General features: G+C 45.5%; 1 protein-coding gene across 6 annotated transcripts in view; it reads left to right on the top strand.

Moving 5' to 3' along the window:
- Positions 1-24999, top strand: part of PTPRH (protein tyrosine phosphatase receptor type H) — a 228057-nt gene that overhangs the window by 130254 nt on the left and 72804 nt on the right. For 5 of the 6 annotated variants that reach the window (XM_068241262.1, XM_068241261.1, XM_068241259.1 and 2 more), the window contains exons 6-7: positions 16134-16397; positions 21508-21774. In XM_068241262.1, the coding sequence (XP_068097363.1) occupies positions 16134-16397; positions 21508-21774 (531 nt within the window). The remainder of the gene's footprint in view (positions 1-16133; positions 16398-21507; positions 21775-24999) is intronic. The other variant, XM_068241258.1, reaches the window with a different exon arrangement.

Genomic DNA, 24999 nt, shown 5'->3' with positions numbered 1-24999 from the left:
AAAAAGATTTTATACATACCTGGGGCTTCCTCCAGTCCCATCTGCTCGGATCGCTCCCACGCCGCTGTCCTCCTCTGTCTGCAGCTTCGGGAACCGGGTCCCTGCACTTCCGTCAATCGGAGCCAGTCTAACAAAAGAGAAGTGCGCTATTATACCTAGAGTCCGCACTTCTCCTGCATAGCTGGACGCGACTGACGTCAATGACGGGAACCTGTTTGTGCGGCCAGTGGAGAATGGCAGCGTGGGGGAGATCAAAGCGGATGGGGCTGGAGGAAGCCCCAGGTATGTATAAAATCTTTTTAATTTGTCAGCTCTGAGTCCCTTTAATAACCCCAACACACACACAGACACACCTACACCTCCTACTCAGTGATATCTGCCTCAAGGAAAGCTCTGTCACCAGCAGACACCACCGGGAAGGTCAGTGAGTCGAAAAAAGCCTGAAACTGATCTCCACTATACGAGGTGTCAGAGGTGTATAGAGTGGACTAGTATTACTGGAATTCCATGTTGAACTCAGTTGCATCTGTCACGATATTACCCTGGGAGTTCTTGAGTGCGCCAATGTGATAAGAAAGTTGCTCTTTTCCCATGAGGTAGCTTGCCTGTTTTGTCTCCACTCTCATAGATATGTGTCTGTCTGACAGACTCTACCTTTGCCAATGAAGTTTTCCACCTATCCATCAACAAGACCAAAGCTCTCTGCCACTCATCATAAGAGGTTTTGTTTTTAAATGCTATATACTTCTGCTCTACTTCTGCATTTTCTGCTTCTTTTTCCGCATTAGAAAGGAGGACGCGGTTTTGGAACCTTGTGCTTGCAATGGCTTTGATACACGCCCGAAGTGTTACCGCTTTATATGCGTCCCTAGGGGCGTAGCAATAGGAGGTGCAGAGGTTGTGACCGCATCGGAGCCCTTGGGCCAGAGGGGCCTTCCCTCAACTACAGTATTAGCTCTCTATTGGTCCTGTGCTCATAATAATGACTTCTATAGATACTTTGAATAGTGATAATCATTAACAAGCTATTCCCCAACCCCTTCTTGCACCTCTGACACTGTAGTTGCCATTGGCAGGTTTTGGTGCGCATCGGGGCTCACAGCTCCTTAGCTAGCCACTGCGCATCCCACTGCACAAAGGGTTTAGCAGTGCCAGCAGTCTCAGCCCCAAATTTCTCCATTGGCTCCCTCTCTTCCATTTGCATATAGTCACAGTCTACCTAATGCATGGATAGCTTCCATATTGGCCTGGGCTTACTAGAGGGGACCAAGAGTGAGGGGACCAAGAGTGAGATCTCCATTAGCATGTGGTCTGAAATTCCCCTGAGCAATAGCCTACACGAGGCACCACACTTGATGAAGCTAAAGCTAGATCAGTTTTGGATATAGAAGGGTGAGTAGCAGAGTGGCAGGTATAACCGGATTCCTAATTTTACACATATTCAACAGACCATAGGATTGGGACCAATGCTGTAGCAGTGGTGAGTCTTTAGGATTCAGGAGAAGTTTGTCTTCCACAGGAGACATTATGGAAAACAAAAGTTTCCCTTTTTAAAATAGAAAGTATTTGCAATTATTCAGGTTGGAGTGAGTGCGGAGATGTCTCCCAGTGCATCACTGCTGAATATGAAAATCATCTATTGCTGACCCTGTAAACTAAACACATCTCTGGAGCCACTGGAATGCAATAATGTGTCAGCTTGTTAATTTGTACAGAGCCACAATAATACAAAATGCATACAGACTGTTTCGGATTGGTTGATCCTCAGCTGTGCTTGGCATGACAACAATGGATGGTTTAAATTTTCTGCAGTGATGCAGACATCCCAGAACTCGGTCCAACTTGAATAATTGCACAGAAGCACTTGGCTTTGACTAGACTTGCATTTGTTATATGCTAAGTCTAATTGCCTGATGAAGCAGGGTCAATCCTGTAAAAACGAGTTGTACTGAATCTTTGAGTACGTAAATAAATTGCTTTGTTGTTGAACATCAACATTTTCTTTTGTCTACTTGGAAGGAGGTAAGTCCACCACTACCTCCTCTATTTTTAACTTTATTAGCTACTTTTATCCTTTTGGCGCCTCTCTTTACATGAACATTGTCTGAGTTCACCCTTGTTGAAGGGGTGTTACCTCCTTTTTCTGATCTACGGAGAGCAACTTCTTAATCCTGAGTGGGGTCAGGTTTAATCTCCCCACCTGCATTTACTGTGGTTGCCTGAGAGGTAACCCTGGTTTGTGAGTATAACTATACTTGCTTTGTCATTATTCCACTCATTGCCAGTACTTACTACACTACATTGGGATCTTGGTGTCCCCCCTTTTTGCATTATCGGATCTTCTGCACCCTTGGAGCCCCAGGAGTCGAATGTTGCTTCTTCTATTCCGATTCTCTGAGTCCTTTCCTCCAGTTTTTTCATTTTTTTTAAGGATGCTGATGTCATGGACAACGGAGGTGTCTTCCACGGTACTAATCTGGGCCTCTCCCTCCCTGACTCTCTCTCCCACAAGGTATTCATATCCTGCTTGAATAGAGCAATTTTGGTTTACAGGGTTTCCATCTTTACTGTCAGTGTAGCCTGGCAAGTCTGGATTCCTTCCATTAGCTCAAAGGCTCTGATTGCTCCCTCTGGCTCTATAGTGCTTTCGGTCGTGGTTTGACTGCTACATGTTTGTGTATGGCAGTATGGTGTAAGGCCTTCTTGGAGTTCGGGGGTTTTCTGGTGCTGGCTTGGTCTTTGCAGCATCTCTGGTCGCCCAGACATTTTGGGATGAGGAGAAAGTTCTTGTCAGCCTTTCTTTAGAAGTTGCTGCTAATAGATAGGATCATTGGAGATCACCAGCTGGAAGTGTTGGGCTGCAGCTCTTTTCCGCAGGTCTGTTCAGGTGGCCATCTTGCTTTGCCTTCCTTCACATTATATTTAGTATTTTTCCTAATTTATGCTATCTGGTTTATTTTGTAGATAAAAAGGGACAACTCACAGCAACCCACAAAAAGCAGGGCTGGCTCTTCCATTCGGGGCAAACTGGGCAATAGCCCCAGCTCATTCCTCGTCTCCCCCAACTTTATTTTGGTCTTGCAGCTTTTTCAGCTCGCCTGGTCCGGCCAGTGTGCTCCTCCATTAGTCCACGCTCTCCCATCTTCATCCCAGCTGGTCGCATCTTCTCAGTATGTAATAACATGCACCAGATAGTGAAGGAACAGCGCCCCTACAAGGATGAAGACTGCAGCACATGGACTAATGGAGCCGCTACACTGCCAAGAACTCTGCGAAGGCCCTGGGGCCAAAATAAAGTAGGGGGAAACCTGGGGGAGCCCAGCAGCCAACTCAGGGGACCCTGGGGGGATTTGTCAGCTATAAATAGGGGAGTCAAGGGGGGGGTCCAGATTCATATTGTTCAGGGGCCCCATTGTAACTAGAACCAGCCCTGACAGAAAGTAATCATTTTATTTCAGTCAAATGGACGCCAGAGTAATTTATGTGAATTATTTGTATTGGTAGTAGTAGAACAGTTATAGTAAGTAATAGCAGTGGATGCTTTTTTTATATAGAGCACTACCAAGTTATGCAATACAGTTAGTAAATTACAAAGCAAAAAGTAAATAACAAAGGGAGCAAATTGCCATCTTGCATTTATGTGAAGTATAAAATGCAGATGAGGACCGGCTAGGACAGTGATGGCTAACCTTGGCACTCCAGCTGTGGTGGAACTACAAGTCCCATGAGGCATTGCAATGATCTGACAGCTCTAAGCATAACTCGGGGAGGCAGAGGCATGATGGGATTTGTAGTTTTGTCACAGCTAGAGTGCCAAGGTTATCCATCACTGAGCTAGGATGAGTTTACAGCTCAAGAAGAACAAAGGATACAGTGCATGGAGGGGATTGCATAGAATGGGGGTGATAGGAGTGTGTCTGCTCCATAGAAAAAACATTAGACACAGAGAAAGATTAGCTAGGGGCTTTAGGAGAGGTGGGTATAAATGGCCTGTTTGGATGTACAAGGCTTGGAGATCCAGAAAAGTGGAGCAGCTCTCAGAAATCTTGTAGCTGTGCATTGGAAGATATTGTGAGTAAGGACATTAGTAGGTTATTTAAGCACTTGAGGAAGACGGTTATAATTCACCTAACAAGCAGATCTCTCCTCCCCTGAGAAGTGTAGGTCATGCTAACAAATGGTAGCGGTTAGTGTCTGATCTGCGGTGATCAGTTGTTGGTTAACTGACTGTTGGCTTTCATTTGCTAGCGTGGATTCTTTTATCAAACTGTCAAAAATGCTGTGAGTGATCCCATATGGATACATTATACACAGCGATTTGCTGATCGCCAGCGATGAGCAAAGTTTTGCAAAACGCCTGAAAAGTGTCTCTGTGTGAACGGGGCCTTAGGGCTCTTTTACACTACAGTTCCGATTTTGTTGCAATTTTAAATGTGATTCCAATTTTTGATGCGATTAAGGGCCATTTCACACCGCGGCAGTGCGGTATTTTTACAGCACCCCACCGCAGGGAAATGAAAGGATAAGGGGTAGGCCTGAATAATTTTAGGAAAAAAATTGAATTGAGCGATTTCTGTCTGAAATTGCAATTTCAATTAGATTCACGATTTCCTTCAAATCAAGCTTTGTTCCCCCTTTGACTGTTTGTTCCCCCTCTGTCCCTGTGTCTCTCTTTGTGCCCCCTTTGCCTCTTTATGCCTTCTCTGGGTCTTTCTCTTGCCCCCTTTGTGTCTCTGTGCCTGCTGTGTCTCTCTCTGTGTCTCCTGGGTATGTCTCTGTGTTTCTCTTTGTGCCTCCTCTATGTCTGTCTGTGCCTCCTCTGTCCCCCAAGCTGCATCAGTTCTGGACATAGCTTCAAACACGAGTCCAGCGATGCTTCTCTATCCACTTCGCCCCCAGCAGGCTTTAATGCACGGAATTCTTCCTGTATGTCATATGACATACAGGAACCCGGAGTTTTGCCAAGCAAAAAGTAGAGCCGGCTGACGGCGATAGAGAACAGACAGCGTTGGACTCGTGCAGAAGGTATGTCCAACGCTGCCTCCTCACGCGCCGGGACTTTGGGGAAATTTGAAGCCACTTTTTCAAACTTCCCCCATGTGGAAATGACGTGATCACGATAATTGCCGTTTTGACAATTCCGAAATTGTGATCTTTTTGATTGCGATTTCGGTTTAAATTTGATTTATCTTTCAGGCCTACTAAGGGGCCTTTCATACCGGATCCCTGACATGAGGGCATACCTACGTAACCAGTGCGGTTGTTCGGCGGACCAGAAGTCATGTACAGTAAGTCTGTGGTGACGCGTGTTTATTAAAATGCCCGCCTCAAGTTCTATGCATCACGCATGTGGGGAAGTGTATTTTAGCAATACTCTTCTTTGCCGGCTGCCAGAAGGGGATTACTGTGTACTAACACGTTAATCCCCGAAGGCCTGTTTTTGGCTGTGCGGCCCCCGGACTGAACCTCACCCGCCAAGCTCCAGTGTAAAATCGTCCTAAAAAAGTCTTGCATTCTGCTTTTTTTCTGCGTTTTTCTTCTTCTGTTGCTAGTGTCCAGGGAAAATTGCAAATCGGAGTCACAATTAGCCGTGTAAGCCCATAGATCTTCGATGGCGTCTAAAACCCAGGAATCAAACTATGTTTCTCACAAGATGGTATATGACACCCAATAGGCTAAATAAGATGTTTCCAAGGGTTTCACCCATGTGCTGGCGGTGCAATAGGGCAAAGGGCACGATCCTCCATATATTCTGGGAGTGTGAGGAATTAAAGGATTTTTGGAAGAAACTTAGGGGTTACATGGGCGGGATAGTGGGAGGGGATTGTCCTGATGACCCTGCTTTCTGTTTACTTCATGTTAACCCATGGAGCATTAAGAAGTACAAAAATATGCTCCAGAGACACTTGCTTAATGCAACTAAGATACTAATTACTAGAAGGTGGAAGGCACCTGAACCCCAAAAATAGGTGAATGGATTCGGGAGGTAGAAGAGATAATGAAGATGGAGGATCTCTCTCTCATGAGGCATGGTCAATCAGAGAAATTCCGAAAAGTGTGGGCACAATGGATAGAATTTAAAAACACGGAAAGTTATATACAAGCCTTGATGGAGTAGGCTCCTCCCCTGATGTTTGGTGACATATTGCGCGCTGCCCTTTCTGGACTGGCTTGGGCCCCCCTCTCGGGGGGGGGGGGGAGGGGGGAGTCTTTTGTTGTATTTTGCTGCTGTTTTGTTTGGCTTTGGTTTTGTTAGGAAGTTTTTTTTTTGTTTCTTTTTTTCATATGTGTGTGCGATGGGGAAAGCTGGAGATGAGTGGGATTTATGAATGGGAAGAGTGATTGGTAAGATAACAGAGGTTGGAATGGGGGTGATCCCTCCTAGTAATCTGAGGAGAAAAGAGGGATCCCTAAAGGGAGTAGCTTTCACGGCCAGATTGGAATGGAATAGAATAAAGGGGCCCATACACTCAGCCGATTTTCTGGCCGATCGATCCCGATCGATCGATCGATTGATCGATTGAAAATCGATTGGCCAATCGACCGATCGATGGCCGATTTGGATGGATTTCTATTGAACTGGCAGGATGGAAAATTTAGGTCGATCTGATGAGATTGCTTATCAGTTTGCATTGGCCTTAATGGAAATCTGATGGCAAAAAAATGCCATCAGATCGAATTTCAATAGATTTCAAACTGAACTCTATTGGAATTCTATCCTGGTAAAAAATGTTCTAAAAACGCATCAGATAGATCATCAGATGCATTTCTTATCTATCTGCTGCCAATCTGACGAGTGTATGGGCACCTTTAAACGGATGAGTTGAAGCAATATTAGAGCAGATCTTGAGATTGGGGAGAGACATGGTATTGGTATAAATCAGGTGTGCCCAACAAATGGCAGGCCTGTTTATGTGGCCCGCGGAGGTGTCCTGCAGAGGGAGAGGATCGGGTGAGGACGGAGGCTGCACGCGGAGGGAGAGGATCGGGTGGTTATATGCTGAGGACGGAGGCTGCCCGCGGAGGGAGAGGATCGGGTGGATATAGGCTGAGGACGGAGGGAGAGGATCGGGTGGTATTGTTACAGACCGTTATCCTTGCATCGGCATTCGGCAAGTAAGTAGTTGCGCGCATACACCCGCGTGTGCTGCGTATTCAGCCCCGGGTAGCGCTGGGATAGTTAGAAAGCCTTCCTCATTGGTTACTGCAGGAACCTTCCTCCAATAGGAATCAGGCTGATTCCTATTGCAGGAAGGTTCCTGCAGTAACCAGAGCCGACAGCCCCCTCAGCCAGCACAGAGCTGACAGCCCCCTCAGGCCCACACAGAGCCGACAGCCCCCTCAGGCCCACACAGACCCGACAGCCCCCTCAGCCAGCACAGAGCCGACAGCCCCCTCAGGCCCACACAGAGCCGACAGCCCCCTCAGCCAGCACAGAGCCGACAGCCCCCTCAGCCAGCACAGAGCCGACAGCCCCCTCAGCCAGCACAGAGCCGACAGCCCCCTCAGGCCCACACAGAGCCGACAGCCCCCTCAGGCCCACACAGAGCCGACAGCCCCCTCAGCCAGCACAGAGCTGACAGCCCCCTCAGGCCCACACAGAGCCGACAGCCCCCTCAGGCCCACACAGAGCCGACAGCCCCCTCAGCCAGCACAGAGCCGACAGCCCCCTCAGGCCCACACAGAGCCGACAGCCCCCTCAGCCAGCACAGAGCCGACAGCCCCCTCAGCCAGCACAGAGCCGACAGCCCCCTCAGCCAGCACAGAGCCGACAGCCCCCTCAGCCAGCACAGAGCCGACAGCCCCCTCAGGCCCACGCAGAGCCGACAGCCCCCTCAGCCAGCACAGAGCTGACAGCCCCCTCAGGCCCACACAGAGCCTACAGCCCCCTCAGCCAGCACAGAGCAGACAGCCGCCTCAGGCCCACACCCCCCTCAGGCCCACACAGAGCCGACAGCCCCCTCAGCCAGCACACTACAGGCAGGCCACGTGTGAGTAATTAGGCCTCTGTTCATCCTCAGCAGAGCTGACAGCCTCCTCAGCCAGCACACTACAGGCTGGACTCTGATACCATTGCTGCATTAATATCTGCCCTGTGCATACACCCAGGTACCGTACTGGACTCTGATACCATTGCTGCATCAATCTGCCCTGTGCATACACCCAGGTACCGTACTGGACTCTGATACCATTGCTGCATCAATCTGCCCTGTGCATACACCCAGGTACCGTACTGGACTCTGATACCATTGCTGCATCAATCTGTCCTGTGCATACACCCAGGTACCGTACTGGACTCTGATACCATTGCTGCATCAATCTGCCCTGTGCATACACCCAGGTACCGTACTGGACTCTGATACCATTGCTGCATCAATCTGCCCTGTGCATACACCCAGGTACCGTACTGGACTCTGATACCATTGCTGCATCAATCTGTCCTGTGCATACACCCAGGTACCGTACTGGACTCTGATACCATTGCTGCATCAATCTGCCCTGTGCATACACCCAGGTACCGTACTGGACTCTGATACCATTGCTGCATCAATCTGCCCTGTGCATACACCCAGGTACCGTACTGGACTCTGATACCATTGCTGCATTAATCTGCCTCTGCACATACACGGGCACACTACAGGCCCTGTAAGTGGCACAATGTCGGTTCGTAAAAAGCTGAAGGTGCACTCGGGAGTGCAGAAATTTTTAAGAGAAGTGGACAAACTTGTATTTTTTCGTACAACATGAAGATAAACCATTGTGTCTCATCTGTAAGTATACAGCATCAGTGTTTAAGGAGTACAATGTCAAACGACACTATGAAACAAAACATAAGGCTAAGTATGATGAATATGTTGGTTTGCACAGAGAACAGAAAATTGCCAAATTGCGTGAAGAACTTGGTGGAATACCAAAAATGTTCAATCAAAAAAGAAAAGAGAATGAAGCAGCAGTCAGAGCAAGTTTTAGAGTGGCTCATATATTGAGTAGGGAAGCCAAACCATTTTCTGAATGTGTAAAAAGGTGCATCTTGGCTGTAGTGGAAGAACTGTGCCCGGAAAAAAAGAGTGAAATTGAAGCTGTTAGCTTGTCGCGTATGACTATCACGAGACGGGTGGAAGATTTGGGAAGCGATCTTCAGCTACAGCTAAAGAAAAAGGCAAGTCAGTTTGTAATGTTTTCAATTGCAGCTGATGAATCTACAGATGTGAGTGACACTGCTCAATTGTTAGTATTTATTCGTGGTGTTACCCCTATGTTTGAAATTACTGAGGAACTGGCAGCAATGAAGAGCATGCATGGAACAACTACTGGTGAAGACTTGTTCAGAGAAGTGTCAGAAGTGATCAATGACCTTGCGCTAGACTGGAGTAAATTAGTAGGAGTGACTACGGATGGTGCAAAAAGCATGGTTGGACGGCACAATGGGTTGGTTGCAAGAGTAAGTCAAAAGGTGATCGAATCAAATGGATCTCGACCATTGGGGCTCCATTGCATTATACATCAGCAAAATCTCTGTGGGAAGCAGTTGAATTTGGAACATGTGATGAAAGTAGTTGTTCACTCTGTTAACTTCATAAGATCCCATGCACTGAATCACAGAACTTTCAGAAAATTACTAGATGAAATGGAATCAGAACACGAAGATGTCATTTATCATAGTGAAGTCCGCTGGTTGAGCAGGGGAAGGGTATTGAAACGCTTTTTTGAATTGCGAAACGAGATCAATATCTTTATGACTGGAAAATCAAAGCAACTTCCTGAGCTTGGCGATCCCTCATGGCTGTGGGATTTGGCAATTCTCTGCGATTTGACGGAATATTTGAATGAGCTCAATGTCAAGCTGCAAGGCAAAAACAAACTTATCTGTCATGTGTATGCAGACATAAGTGCATTTAAAACTAAATTGCAACTGTTCATAGAACAAGCAGAACAAGAAATATTGGTGCACTTTCCAACCTGCGCTGCCTTGCGACAAGAACAGAGTAGTCCCTTCCCAAGGAGAAAAATGATTCAACTTTTGAAGCTGCTGAATGAAAGTTTTGAAGAAAGGTTTGAAGATTTTCACAGCCTCAAGAATGAAATCCGTTTGTTTGAAAACCCATTTTCAGTTGAGGTTTCCACTGCACCAAGTGATTTACAACTGGAACTGATTGAGTTACAATGCCAGACATCGCTGCAGGACAAGTTTAGAGAAAAGTTGCTACCTGAATTTTATGCGGAACTCCCACTGCAGGACTTTCCAAATTTGCGGAAACACTGCCTGAAAATGGTCACAACTTTTGCCAGTACTTATGTCTGTGAGCAAACTTTCTCAGTGATGAAAAGGGCAAAAACTGGCTCACGTTCTCGCATCACAAATGATCATCTTCATTCTGTATTAAGAATAAATGTTACAAATTTGGAGCCAAATATCCAGAAATTGGTTTCTGAAAAACAGCCGCAAACTTCTTATTAAGAAAATGTACATCAAATGGTGAGTACAACATTTCTTATATTGTCGTTTTCTTTCCATTTCCAACACCATGTTAACTGTTACTAGAAAAACGTTAAGTTTCACATCGAAATTTTGTATGCATGTGTTCCGGCCCTCGAGATTTTTCTTGATTTGAAGTTCGGCCCTCGGGCCAAAAAAGGTTGAGCACCACTGGTATAAATCACACTATAGGTGTAGGAATGAGGGGTATAAATAAGTAGCTCTCTCTTAAACAAATTGGAATCTATACCTGCCGTGATAAGTTAAATTATTTATTGAATGTGAAACAATATGTATAATTGTGTAAGAGAAATTTTGGAAAAAATAAAGATTATATAACAAAAAAACAATTAGCCGTGTAAAAGAAGCCTAAAACAGCACTGAATCTGTGATCCAAACTTTTTCATCATTTGGTGGCAGTTTGTGTCCACTTTACCATACAGCTAGGGACTCACCTGCAGCATTCAGTAAGCATTCGCCAATCTGGAAATCAAAACATGATTTTGAAATGATTTTGCCCGTGTTGGCCTAAATGCAATCACTCCAGTTCAATTACTGCAGTGCAGCATTTTTTTTTCAATCAGCCCGAAATTGCACTACTGCTGTGGTGCCATTGCCTTTCAGTAGATTCCTAGAAAGCACAAACACTACTAAAAATGCTCTGGTGGGCCTCAAGCCTAATGCTGGGCATAGACGGTTCATTTATGCGCCGGTATCGAGCCAGCGTGGATCAATCTCCGCTCGTCCCCGCGGGCACTTCCTTATCAGCGTTTCGTTTCTACCATTGTCTGCCCGCGGGGATCGAGCACGGTATCGACCCGCCGCGGTGATCGGACAGGTTGAATATTATCAATCGAGCCATCAACGGCTCGATTGATAATATAAAACAAACCGTCTATGCCCAGCATAAGATATGCTCATATGATCTCCCCCAGTATCACATGACCCACCAGACCAGCCGATCCTTCATGCAGTGGTGAGTTGAGTGATATACAGTACATGACCATGCTTTATCCTGAATTGGACACATAGGCTATCATTCATAAAAGCAGTGCGGTAAAAAATACCGCATTCGGTAGTTTAGACTTCTGTGTGCTCATTCATAAAAATGTTTACAGTTGCGATACAAGTTCAGTATTTTCCCGAACTAGGCAGGTGGTAGGCTGGCGGTATTTTTGTGTAACATGAGAAGCTGCCAGGTTGATAAATTTTCTCCTCCAGAGACAGCATTACTATAGTAGAGGCAGCCCCAGCATCCCTTTACACATGGATTTTTTTAAAAACTGCCTCTCCTTGCCCTGAATCTGTCTATTAGCCTTTCTAAACAATCTATTTAATTGCCACAACTTAGAGGAACTTCAAAAAAATGTTACACATGCAGGCTTTCTGATGTGAAACATATCTGAAAACAGGTACCCAAGGGGTTAAGAAAGACAGCCTTGGTATTCCGGAATGTTTTTTTTTTTTTGCTCTGCTCTCACTGCAGCTGCTGCCTGGGAGGTCTGTCTCATTAGCTTAGCTGTTCTCCACATGGTAATCGCTACTTCAAAGGGAGCGGTAATCTCTGTGCTGACACCGTTTGCTCTAAATCTTTATGAATTGACATATGGTGACCTTTGTTAACATAATCACCGCACATGGCGGTAATTTATCGCTCTGCTCGGGAATGTCAGCTTTTCATGCGGAAACAGCTTTTATGAATAAACACTTTGCTAAGTGCTCGGTAAATTCAGCTGTTTTCAGCATTTCCGCATGCACAAAATGCTTTATGAATGATAGCCATATTGTTACTAAATGGTAAAGGAGCTTGGAACACAGAGCTGTTAGGTACAATGTGGGAATTATTGAAAGAATCAACATTTAAAGGGTGAAAATATAAAAAAACAGATACTTGCGTAAGAAGAGGGAAGGCTCTGGGTCCTATAAAGCAGGGTTTCCCAACCCTGTCCCCAAGTACCACCAACTGTGCAAGCTTTGTGGAAATCCACAGAGGTGGTTAATCAGTTCTACTGAAAGACTAATTACCTCACCTATGAAGGTTTGTGGTTTTCTGAAAAATATGCAGCGTTAGTGGTAAGGATAAGGTTGGGAAGCCCTGCTATAGAGCCTTCCTGTTCCCTTTGCTCCCCCGTTAGCAGGGGTCGATGGGTCGGAGACTGTTCTCTGCTGCTGCAGGGGGAGCTTCCGAAGAATTCTGAAGCTCTTCCAGCAGCAGCAGAGGACAGTCTCCGACCCATGGCCGGAACAACGGGACCAAGAGAGTGAGCCTCTATAGGACCCAGAGCAGGGGCGTAACAATAGACCCTGCAAGGGATGCCTCCACAGGGGGCCCAGAAGCCATAGGGGGCCCGTGGGGGGAAAAGTTTGAGAGACTGACAGCTAAGGGCACCAAGAGAAAAAAACGTATTCTGCTCTCGCACCATTGTTATATTGACTGCATGTGTCCACCACACAGATAAGGACTCATACACACTCTGGAATTTGTACACTGTCCCTGCTCCCTAGGGTTCGTAAAAAACATTTGTCTCTCACTGCTGCAAAGATCTGATGACTGCATGTACAACCTAACAAAGAACAGAGTCACATTTTGAAAAAAAGGTGTAGACTTTCCCTTTTTCACTCTGAAAGGATTCCTAGATTCTTATCACACAGGCTAATGACCTTATGGCCTCTAATTACTTTTACAACACAGCAGAGTGGAGATTGATGTCATACTGTTGCTGCTTCATTGAGAGCTTGTTGTCTCATACTGAGTCCATAGATCCCGTAATAAGAGTATCAATAAGTGACATTCTGAATGCTTTGCCAAAGTTTCAGTGAATACTATATCTTATGTTCAGCATGTCACTGTTGTCCCTCCATATAGTATGTGCTCTCATGTAGTAAAATAATACGGCTGTGTGTGTATGTATGTACTGGGAGCAGAGCTGCGACGAGGGTCTTGTCGGCTGAAAGGGGCTGAAGGAAGCGCCGGGTAAGTAGATCTGGGGGTAGCATAGATTGCCTGACATTTCCTTTAAGTCTAAGTGCTTTTATCTGCATGGGGACAACACATTGGTCCTCAGTTTTCCTGTGCAGAAAGCGAGGGGGGTGGGGGGCCCCATCCAAAGTTTTTTTGGGGGGGGCATCCAAAGTTTCGCAGGGGGGCCCAGTGATGTCTATTTACGCCCCTGACCCAGAGCCTTCCCTCTCCTTAGGTAAGTATCTGTTTATTTTTCTATATTTTTACTTCAGACTCACATTAAATACAGCTGCCTTTATTTGGATTTGTTTTATAGCTAACACAGCTGTACACATTTATTTCTTTCACCAATAGCAAAATAGCAATCCTATCACCCCAAGTCATAGTGAATTTACTATAGAAATTTGCCTTCCAGAAACATGATGTTATCCATGTCAATTCAGCCAATTGTGGAAGCACCAGATACATATCTTTATACCCAAGAGAATCCATACAGCACCGCACTCCCATCTGCCTTACTATACACACATGATTAGTGAGTGATCGTGTTGAATTTTATGGGCAGCTACATTTATTACCCTCCAAAATAATACCAACATGAGGAATGCAAGTTCTTCTACCTCCTCAGTTTACAATCCAGTGACTAAGTATGGCATATTCCTAACTGCTCTCACTAAACAAACCGCTATTAAAGGGGAACTATAACGACATATAGTAGAACGCAGTAAATTATTAAGGACACCTTCTTTTATGGTAAATATCCTGGTCCCAGCATTAGAAATACTTCTTATATTTATATATTGCTGTATATTGGTATGTAGCCATACCCTCCAAACTGAGGCTTATCCTAGGCCAAGGCTGGCTTAACAGGTCATTTCGGTGCCCGGTGCCTGGCCACTAAGCTGGGCGCAGCCATAATATTAGTGCTATGCTGCACAGGTAGTGTAAGAGTAATTTGGCAATCGCCAGACCCCCAATTATAGCTCCCTTCGAGTTGCTATAACTCGGGGGGGAATAGTATTTAACGCCACTGGAGAGTCCTGCGCCCAACTCATCAGTGGCTGTATATCACGTACGCAAGGCTTGGTAAACTACAGGCAGCAGACCTTAGCCGACCCGTTGTTGTTTTGAATATGGCCTGTCAATAGAGAGCCAGATTCCTTTTCTTCCCTCCCTGCAAAGTTGCGTCCGGTGTGTAATGAGACATTTAACTCACCCAATTGCACTTTCCAGTGGCGATCTCCATGGCCACAGCAGCATCATGTGATTTGCCTTCAGAACATGCAGCATGTCACATGACACCGCCGAAGCCATGGAGCTCACCACTGAAAGATTGATAGGGTGAGTTAACCTATTATTATGCACTGCTAGCATCTCTTATGGGGATGGATGGGTGGGTGGTAGGAGAGGAGAGCACAGGTATGCGGGGCCGTTAGAGGAATGCAACCCACAGTCAAAAAGGTTTGCCCAGGCCTGTCTTAGGCTGTTTATTATGTTATTATTGTGTAATTCTCCCCCAAAGCATTCTGGGAGACCAGTTATGTGTTTTGTACTAGCTTTAGAACTCTCAGTAAATGAACATTCCGCAGAGGTCACCTGCCAGTACTAAAGATGTTGCCACCATGATACATTTCAGAATGTTAATCAGGGAGAGGAAATATTTTACAGAGGGTAAATACTGACTAATTTATAAATGAACATTGTAAAAAATAAGCAATTTTATGAATCATGTTATTTTGGTTTAACCTCCCTGGCGGTATGATTATTTCCAGATTTTAGGGTCTTTTTTAAATGTTTCGGACCCTAAAACCAGGAAAAAATCATGCCGCCAGAGTCTCTTCAGCAGCCCCTCCCCTCACTCACTTCCCTGGGCGCCAGCAATTTTTCCTCCGTCCTCTGGGTGGCGCTGTAACTCTGTAGTGTGATCGATGACCGTGATCTCACCAGAGTGATTCAGAGCCTCGGTGGTCAGGAAGGTGAATGGCTACCGACGTCTGGATCCCCCAGGAGTTGAGTAAAAGCACCAACTGCGCGCTATACTCTGCATAGAGCTTCCGGCAGGTAGCATGAGCTACAGTCTGGCATAGTGCCAGGGAAGTTCATTTATCTCTGCTAAGCAGCTGGAGGTAAAATAACTGATATTTCATGCCGTTGCTGTTCAGTTCAGAGCAAAAGTGGTAATAATTTCTTATAATTCACATTCTTTCTGAAATGGTTTGTTTTTCTGCAGTTATAGCTCATCATACTCTTTGACATTGTATTGATTTTTGCAACATTTTATTATCATGTCTTTATTGCTTTCTTCCTTATGGTGCCCATACATAGTACACATTTTTCAAATTTTTTTTATTAGATAATTTAATTCTATTCTTCTATTAGATTGAAACATTTTTTTGCATAATTGTTTTTTGAGGTACTATACACGAACATTCGATTTGTCAGAAAATCTAGAAAAAAATGATCAAATATAAAGATTTTTCCAACACGTCCAATTTGATTTTTATGAAAAAATCAGATACGTTCATTTTTCTTGATAAAAAAAAAAAAATTCATTTCGACTTACATTCGATTCATTTGTTTTGGTCGAATAAATGGGAAAATTTTACATTTTTTGTACCGTGTATGGGCACCATGAGGAGAGAGATTCTGTTTTGTGCTGTTGTATATTTAACTCCTGTATGTTTGCCTCCCTAGTTCCCTCCCTTGTAATAAACCTCCAAGGTACCGCTAGTGAGGCTTATGTCAATCTTACTTGGACACCACCCCATGACATCCACAGCAGTGATTACTCCTACACTGTAAATGTGATGCCAGGGAATCTGAACAAGACTGGAATAAGATCTACTAGTGTACAGATGACGGGGCTAAAACCAGGAATGCCATACACATTTTCTGTGTACAGCGTGACTAGCAATAATGTTCAGAGCCGTACTAGTAACAGCATCACTAAAACAACATGTAAGTGTATAAATGTCTGCATCTTTCTGCTCAGAGCTTTGTGGCACACGTGGTGCCACCCCCTAGGACTACTGTCATTTGCTTTGTTAAAGCGAATCCGATATGAAAAACTAACTATAGCAAGTAACTTGTCTATATATCTTACACAGTAAGATACTGTTCAAGCTGTTTACAGCTAGATTTACTGTGTATATATGATTACTTTTATCTGTGATACAATGAGTGCAGCCATATTCTGCTTGTCGTCATTACACAGGCAAGCTGCTCTGCATCTCCACCCCTCAGCCTGTGAAAACTCCACTCCCCTCTCCTCCCCTTTCTGCCCCCTTGCCTCTGAAATCTTGTGCATGCTTCAGCAAAAGCCTGCTCCTCCCCACGCTTAGCTCCTATAAGCACTTGCAGCATGGGACTCAGAATGCCTAGGTGCTGGGGGCGTGGGTACATTAATTTACATGCAATTATGTAAGGAATCTTGTAGATAGGCACCCTGTCAATAGTTGTCGTTGAGGTGCCCAGCAATGGAATCACCACTCCATCAATTATAAGATAAATTACGCTGGCACCATCTGTATTTTAAGCTCTTTTTATTCAGTCATGTCAGTGGCATGACTGAATAAAAAGAGCTTAAAATACAGGTGGTGACAGCGTAATTTATCTCATGCAATTATGTAATAAATAAAATTAAAAATCCATTTCGGGGAAGAATGTCCAATAAACTATATGTAAGGGGCAGAAAATTGAAGGCAGCAAAAGTTTGTCTCGCATCCACTTTAAAGCTGCTGATAAACTTGAAATCGTTGTTGTTTCATCTAATTTTATCTCTGATGAGTGACCACTTAATATCAGAGACTTCTATAAGGATGCAGTCTTGACTATTCTAGAACTAGTGATCAGCTGTGTTGGAGGTTTTTTAGTCATCTTCTAAATCCTGCCTGAACTTTGACCTACCCTTATCCTAAACAAGTGATGGGGGGTTTCGGCTGCAGGACAGTAACATGTCAAAAACGAAAATTGAAAACAGGAATTCTTGCTGCTGGAGGTAGGAATAGAAAAATAGGAACAGACACTCTAGGTCGCCCCAAGTTTGCTGCAGCCATCCTTGTTTGAACTTGTCATTAAAATCACAGTTATTAATCACATGGAATTGCAGTTGTACATTTTAGCCATAGGGACACTTACAAACCCATGTGTTTTGTAAGGTCTTATCACTGTAACCCGAACTTAAAATTAAAAGTCAAAATAAACATACACACTTTACACTTACCTCCCGCGAGGTACACTATCTTTCTCCTCTCCTGCATCCTGTGTGTCCCCTGTGATCAGTGGAAATCTCCGTCCTCCATTTTAAAAATGGTGATGATCCCATAACAGCTTTTGGGCCAGCACACTGTTCAACTGTAATATCTAAGTTTAGGAAAATGGTATGCTTCATGGTGGCTGAGCTTCAAACCGCCAAGGTTCTGTAATGAGAGAGACCAGGAGCCCGATGGTGCGGTATTGTTAGGTGAAGTTGGTATGAGTAGGGTAGTGAAATATACACACAAGGGTGAATTGCCTGCAACTACCAACAGAGCCTATGGGAAATTAATAATTCCTGTTCAGTATCACAGATCCGCTTGGCAGGTACTGGTCAGTCGCTCTCCTTATGTTTTTGGACATGTGGTGTACCACATAATACCCCGAACGGTTGGACTACAACTGAGAAAACTTGTAGGAGGCGCCCACAATATCTTAAATCATAAGGTATAGGAGTAATTAGATCTTATCTGAATGGAAAATTCATATGAGTAGAAATAATTTTAACGATGCATCATTAACCACTTACCGACCGCCCACTACCTATGGGCGTCGGCAAAGTGGCACCCCCAGGACCGCGTAACGCTGATCGGCGCCGGCTCCTGGGGGACTGAATAGCCGGGGATTGTGTGCATAGATGCACGCGCATGCACCGGCATTAGGCTCCGCCCACCCGCGATGTCAACCTGCCGGCCAATTAGCAGCGCATGCGGGTTGTTAACACCCGATCTGCCGCGTTCAAAGCGTATAATACGCTTTGTAATGTATACAAAGCGATTTACACAGGCTGCCTCCTGCCCTGGTGGTCCCAGTGATCGAGGGACCACCAGGGCAGGAGGCAGCCCCCCTAGTAAGCACACACACACACAGATCCTGCCCCCTGATCGCCCACAGCACCCCTCAGACCCCCCCTGATCACCCCCTTTAGACCACTGTTTGCACCCAATCACCCCCCCCCCCTAATCACCCATCAATCACCCCCTGTCACTATCTGTCAATGCTAAAAATTTAGATTAGGTCCTAAACTGCCCCCTGGGGGCTTCTGATCACACCCTCAGATCATCCCCAGACCCCCCTCTGTACTGTATACATCTACAATCTCCCCTGTAATCACCCACTGATCACCTATCAATCACCCCCTGTCACTGCCACCCATCAGATAAGACCCTAATCTGCCCCTTACGGGCACCCAATCACTCACCCACACCCTCAGATCGCCCACAGACCCACCCTCAGATCACCTCCCAAGTGCTGCATTATTTACATCTGTTCTCCCCTCTAACCACCCACTGATCACCCATAAATCACCCCCTGTCACCACCTGTCACTGCTACTACCCATCAGATCAGACCCTAATCTGCCCCTTGCGGGTACCCAATTACCCGCCCACACCCTCAGATTGCCCTCAGACCCCCCCCCCCCCCCCCCCCCACCGATCACCTCCCCAGTGCATTGCTTGCATCTATTCCCTCCTCACACCCTGAGACGCCCATCAATTACCTCCTGTCACCCCCTAGCACACCTACCCATCAGATCAGGCCCTAATTTGCCCCGTGTGGGTTCCTGATCACTCGGCCAAACCCTCAGATCCCCCTCAAACCCCCTTCCGATCACCTCCCCAGTGCATTGATTGCATCTATTCTCCCCTCTAATCACCCCCTGAGACACCCATCAATCACCTCCTGTCACCCCCTAGCACTCCTATCCATCAGATCAGGCCCTAATCTGCCCCCTGCGGGCTTCTGATCACCCGGCCAAACCCTCACCCGCCACACCTCAGTGACAGAATTTTTTTCTCTGATCACTGCTGGTCTCTACGACTTAATTGTGGCTGAGACCAACCATTATGCCACACAATATGCAACCGCCAATCCAAGAAGCTACCATGCCCAGCCTTTTCGGTGGAAACCACTCAAAGTTTCCGAACGTAACATTTTTTTGGGGCCTTCTCCTTAACATGGGTCTAGTCAAAAATAATGTATTGCGGTCTTATTGGTCATCTAAGAGGCCACCCTGCTTATGATCGGTTCCACAAAATTCGACCCCTCATAGACCACCTCATAGACCAGTTATTAACCTCTCCTAGCTATTAACCTCTCCTAGTTTCTGAGTGCAGACATTACTTCTGGTCCCCAAGTGTAGAACCAGTAACCCTCCTAGTCCCCACCTGCAGCTATCAACTTTCGTGGGCCGACTTATACTTGAAACATTGAAAAATACCAGCTTAAGCGGGTCAAATTTTGGGGTCGACTTATACACGAGGTCGACTTGTATCCGAGTATATACGGTATGTTTTTATATAGCCGCGCTCCTGCCATGTATGAGCTGGACTGGGTATACACAAGTAAAGTCTGTGCATGACCAGTAGAACAAAGCTCATTGTGCACGGCTTTTTTCCTTAGTGCCCAACGCTTTGTTCTACTGGGCATTTGTGGACCTTATTCACACATGCCCAGTACAGATGTGTTCATACATGGCCAAGAGCACAGAAAGAATAAGAAAGGGGTCCTGTATAGGAACAATGGGCTCAGAAAGGATCTGGGAAGCCTCTGGACCAGTGGTCCCTAAACTATGGCCCGCGGGCCAAATGTGGCCCCCCCAAGGCTTTTTCACTAGCCCCAAGCACAAAATGTATAACTCATAGATGCGGCCCACTGCACCTTTAAATATTGGCGGCCCACATATAGAATAGCAGTGCTGGCACCACCCATTCACATACTGTAGAAGCCAGCAAGCAGACATTCGCTAGCATCCAATTCTGTATCAGGTGACACTGCTGTCCAATTAGAAGGCAGGTTGTCACCTGGGTATGCTTCACTCTCTGGTGCACAAAGACATTTTTCAGGTGCCGCATGACTGAATGGCTGCTGCTGGGAGTTCTCCTCCGGGCTTGATTAGGGGGAATTAATACCTAGATTCAATGTAATGTTTTTCAACATCATTTTATGTATGTTCCGGCCCCCCAGCAGTCTGAAGTAGGTTGATCCGGCCCTTGCAACCATGCAAAGATTTCCCACTACCAAGGTAAGCATCCAAATGTTAGCCGTTATCCTCCCTCTTCGTAAGAGGCTTGCTTCCAGATTTCTTACACATCTGAAATCAGAAATAACTGAAATCAGAAATAGTGATCAATGAATCAGTGATAACGATTACCTGATGGTTAAAAAGACTGCTACTTCCTCAATAGCATATTTTTTAGCATTTACGGCAGGCAACTTATTTATTTTTTAAGTAATAAAAAAAAATAGGGGTGGGAGCACGCCAATAATACTTTTTAAACAGCCACCACGTTTCATATGTTGCCATGGTGGCGTAGTGGTTAGCTCTCTCGCCTTGCTGCGCTGGGTACCTGGTTCGAATCCCAGCCAGGGCACTATCTGCAAAGAATTTGTATGTTCTCTCCGTGTCTGCGTGGGTTTCCTCCGGGCACTCCGGTTTCCTCCCACATTCCAAAAACATGCAGATAAGTTAATTGCCCCCCCCACCCCCCGTAAAAAAATTGGCCCTAGACTACAGTAACAGTACTTACACTACATAATATAGACATATGGCAATGGTAGGGATTAGATTGTGAGCTCCTTTGAGGGACAGTTAGTGACAAGACAATATATATATATACACTGTACAGCGCTGCGTAATATGTTGGCGCTATATAAATACTAAATAATAATAATAATGTCTTTGCGAAACCCAAGGCAGAAGAAAGATGTGCGGCACTCCCTAAACTCCCTGTTAACCATGTCTGTGTTTTGCTTCTTAGGTGAAGGTTTTTGTTATAAAGTTTTTGTTCAGTCTTATTTGTTTGCCTTTACAGTGCCCTCTGCTGTATCAAACTTCCACGTTACTGATGTTAGGGCCACTTATGTGAATCTGACTTGGACGCCTCCTATGGACGACAACAGCTCTACTTACTCCTACAATATTACATGGAATCCAGGGAACCACTTCTTAATAGTCAATCACACTAATTCTGCACATGTGCCAGAGCTACTACCTGGAGTACCATATACATTTACTATCTACACTCTGACCGCTACCGGTGAGCGGAGCAGTACTGGTCTAGACGCCCAAAATACAACATGTAAGTGAATACACTGCCTTTTTCTGCTAAGTGCTGTAAAGCTGCCCATAAAGGTATTATATGTGTTTGATCCAACCAATTTTACATTCATCAAGTGACAGATCTAATATTAGAAGGTGCAGAGTCGATCAAAAGGGAAATGATCAGTTGTTTCTAAGTACCTACAGTATATTTAAGAGCTACGGATGTACTAATGTACAAATATGTAAACTCTTAAAGGGAACCTTAACTGAAAGGATATGGATTTTTCCTTTTAAAATAATACCAGTTGCCTGACTCTCCCGCTGATCCTGTGTCTCTAATGTTTTCAGCCACAGCCCCTCAACAAGCATGCAGATCAGGTGCTCTGACTGAAGGCAGACTGGATTAGCTGCATGCTTGTTTCAGGTCTGAGATCAGCAGGACTGCCAAGCAACCAGTTTTGTTTAAAAGAAACATCCATATCCCTCTCAGTTTAGGTTCCCTTTAAAGACTCAGCAATCACAACAGGAGCAAGAGAATATATTTATTTGCTATAACAGGACATCTGCATTTCTCTTGAATCATCTTGTAAGAGAACACAGGCAGCGCCAGGGTTAACTAATTTGCTAGCTGCACTATATTTTTTTAGAAAAAGCTTCTATCAAGCCGCAGCTGGCAAAATTGTAGGATTGTCCCAAGCCACTTCCAGAATCCTGGTCCAGGTGTTAAGCCCTATTCAGAATGTTGCTACGTGGTGTTCAAAGGACTGCCTTTTTACCCACAATTCCATGGGAATCTTATGGCCTTGTGTTAAATTACCGCTGTAAAATGGAAATATCGACTGGTTACCGAATAGTTATCGATATTTTATTGAATTCACACCGAATGCGGAAAAATCTTGATGAATACAACTAGAAATCGATAAACCTCAAATTCGGTAATTTAACAAACTGGAAAAAGTTATCTCAAAGACAGTGATGAATAGAGGCCATAGGCACCTAAGGCTGTGAAAACTCAGGCTACAAATAGTGGGTGCTTGCGTCCACTAATTTCTAACTGCAGTTTCAATAGCAGGCGCCTACATCACCCAAGTTTCCTTCTGTCGCCAATATTTCAATGGGTGTCTATGGCGGTCCTTGATATGTACCTTTTTTTTTTATGGGGGGTGTTAAGGTAGGAAATCATGAAGGGGTTTTGCGGCAGGAGGGGTGGTTAAGGTTAGGCGTCAGGGAGAAGGGTTCTGTGTTAGTGAAGGGTTAGGTTTGGCTGTAGTAAAACTGTGTTCTCCCCAGAATTTTTTTCCAGCCAGGTGGTATGATAAAATATCCGGGTGGAGCGGCACGGGGAATTTTTTCCCACACAGAGTTCCCTGGCAGTCTAATGGGTCCCCCCTTTCCCTACACAGCAATCCCTGACAGTCTAGTGGTCCCCGCTCCCCTATACAGTGTTTCCTGGTGGTCCAGGGTCCCCATCCCCCTTATGGTTCCCAGGTATTTAGTGGTTCACCCCTTCCTCCCCCATATTGCTTCCCTAGTGACTAGTGGCAACTCATCCTGTGCTCTCCAGCCTAATATATGCAGAGTATCCTCTATCCTGTACTCCCCTGGTGCTGTTTTCCTCTCTCCTGAGCTCCTGTTCCCCCATCCTGTGATTTCCCCTACCCCCTTCCCATGCTGGTCCTGTTCCTGTGGTCCCCCCGCTCCTGTGTTCTTCCCGGTCCAGAGATCCCCTTTCTTTAGCTTCCGCTGAGACACTGATTACCCCACCTGTGACTGTGGTTTTCTGCAAAACATGTACTGTTGGTGGGCCCTGAGGATAAGGTTGGGAAACTGTGAGCTAGACAGTTTGCAACCACTTCATGCTGTGGGCTAAAGGGTGTAAAATGCACTCTCGGGAGGCACTCTTGCACTTAGGCAGGGTAGATATTTATATAAACATCATATTTGCACTAAAGGTGCACAAATAGGGCATTTACAAATGTCCCTTTTGCAGGCAGTGGTTAAAAAGAAATAAATATGGTAGCCTCCATATCCTACTTTAAACCCACTGACCTGATTGTGGATGAAAAGGTCAAGATTAGACAACCAATTAGTAAATATTACATTCCAAGAAAAACGCCTGCTACCTACAGTACACTATGGTGGTGGTTCCATCATGCTGTGGGGCTGTGTGGCCAGTGCATGGACTGGGAATCATGTCAAAGTTGAGGGACGCATAGATTCCACTCAGTATCAGCAGATTCTGGAGACCAATGTCCAGGAATCAGTGACAAAGCTGAAGCTGCACCTGGGCTGGATCTTTCAACAAGGCAACGACTCTAACACTGCTCAAAATCCATTAAGGCATTCATGCAGAAGAACAAGTACAATGTTCTGGAATGGCCATCTCATTCCCCAGACCTGAATATAATTGAAAATCTGTGGTGTGAGTTAAAGAGAGCTGTCCATGCTCGGAAGCCATCACACCTTAATGAACTAGAGATGTTTTGTTATGAGGAATAGTCCAAAATACCTTCAACCGGAATCCAGACTCTTATTGGAACCTACAGGAGGCGTTTAGAGGTAGAGATGTTGCGGAAGGTTCAGTTCGCGGAAAAGTTCGCGAACTGCAATAGACTTGAATGGGGATGCGAACTTTCAAAAATAGAAAAAATTATGCTGGCCACAAAAGTGATGGAAAAGATGTTTCAAGGGGTCTAACACCTGGAGGGGGGCATGGCGGAGTGGGATACATGCCCAAAGTCCCGGGGAAAAATCTGGATTTGACGCAAAGCAGCATTTTAAGGGCAGAAATCAAATTGAATGCTAAATTGCAGGCCTAAAGTGCTTTAAAACGTCTTGCATGGGTATACATCAATCAGGGAGTGTCATTAGAGTTCTGCTACACACTGACACACCAAACTCACTGTGTAACGCAGCGCAAACAGCTGTTTGCGTAGTGACGGCGGTACTGGACTGGTGTGCACCGTGGCCAGAGTGTAGGCCGTGGCGTTTTTCAAGCCCATATGGTCGCCGGGCTGTGGTAGCTCAATGATAGAACAACAGTGACTGTCCAGCTGATCAAATTTGGTCTGACCACAATGAAGCAACGACCTTATTATCTTTTGTGTGCCACCCCCACCCGAGACACTCAAATAGCCGGCGGTCATTGCTTCATTGTGATGCGCAAGCCCCTTCACCGCGGCAAGGTAATGATCATGAAGGGGGATGGGCACATGTACATGCCTTTTGTTTTGTTGTTGCAGCCGCCCGCAGTGCAGCCAGA

The sequence above is a fragment of the Hyperolius riggenbachi genome, chromosome 6 (assembly GCF_040937935.1).
Source record: "Hyperolius riggenbachi isolate aHypRig1 chromosome 6, aHypRig1.pri, whole genome shotgun sequence".
In the NCBI taxonomy this organism is placed as follows: domain Eukaryota; kingdom Metazoa; phylum Chordata; class Amphibia; order Anura; family Hyperoliidae; genus Hyperolius; species Hyperolius riggenbachi.
Note: the sequence above shows the minus strand (reverse complement) of the source record. Positions and strands in the feature narration are given on the sequence as shown.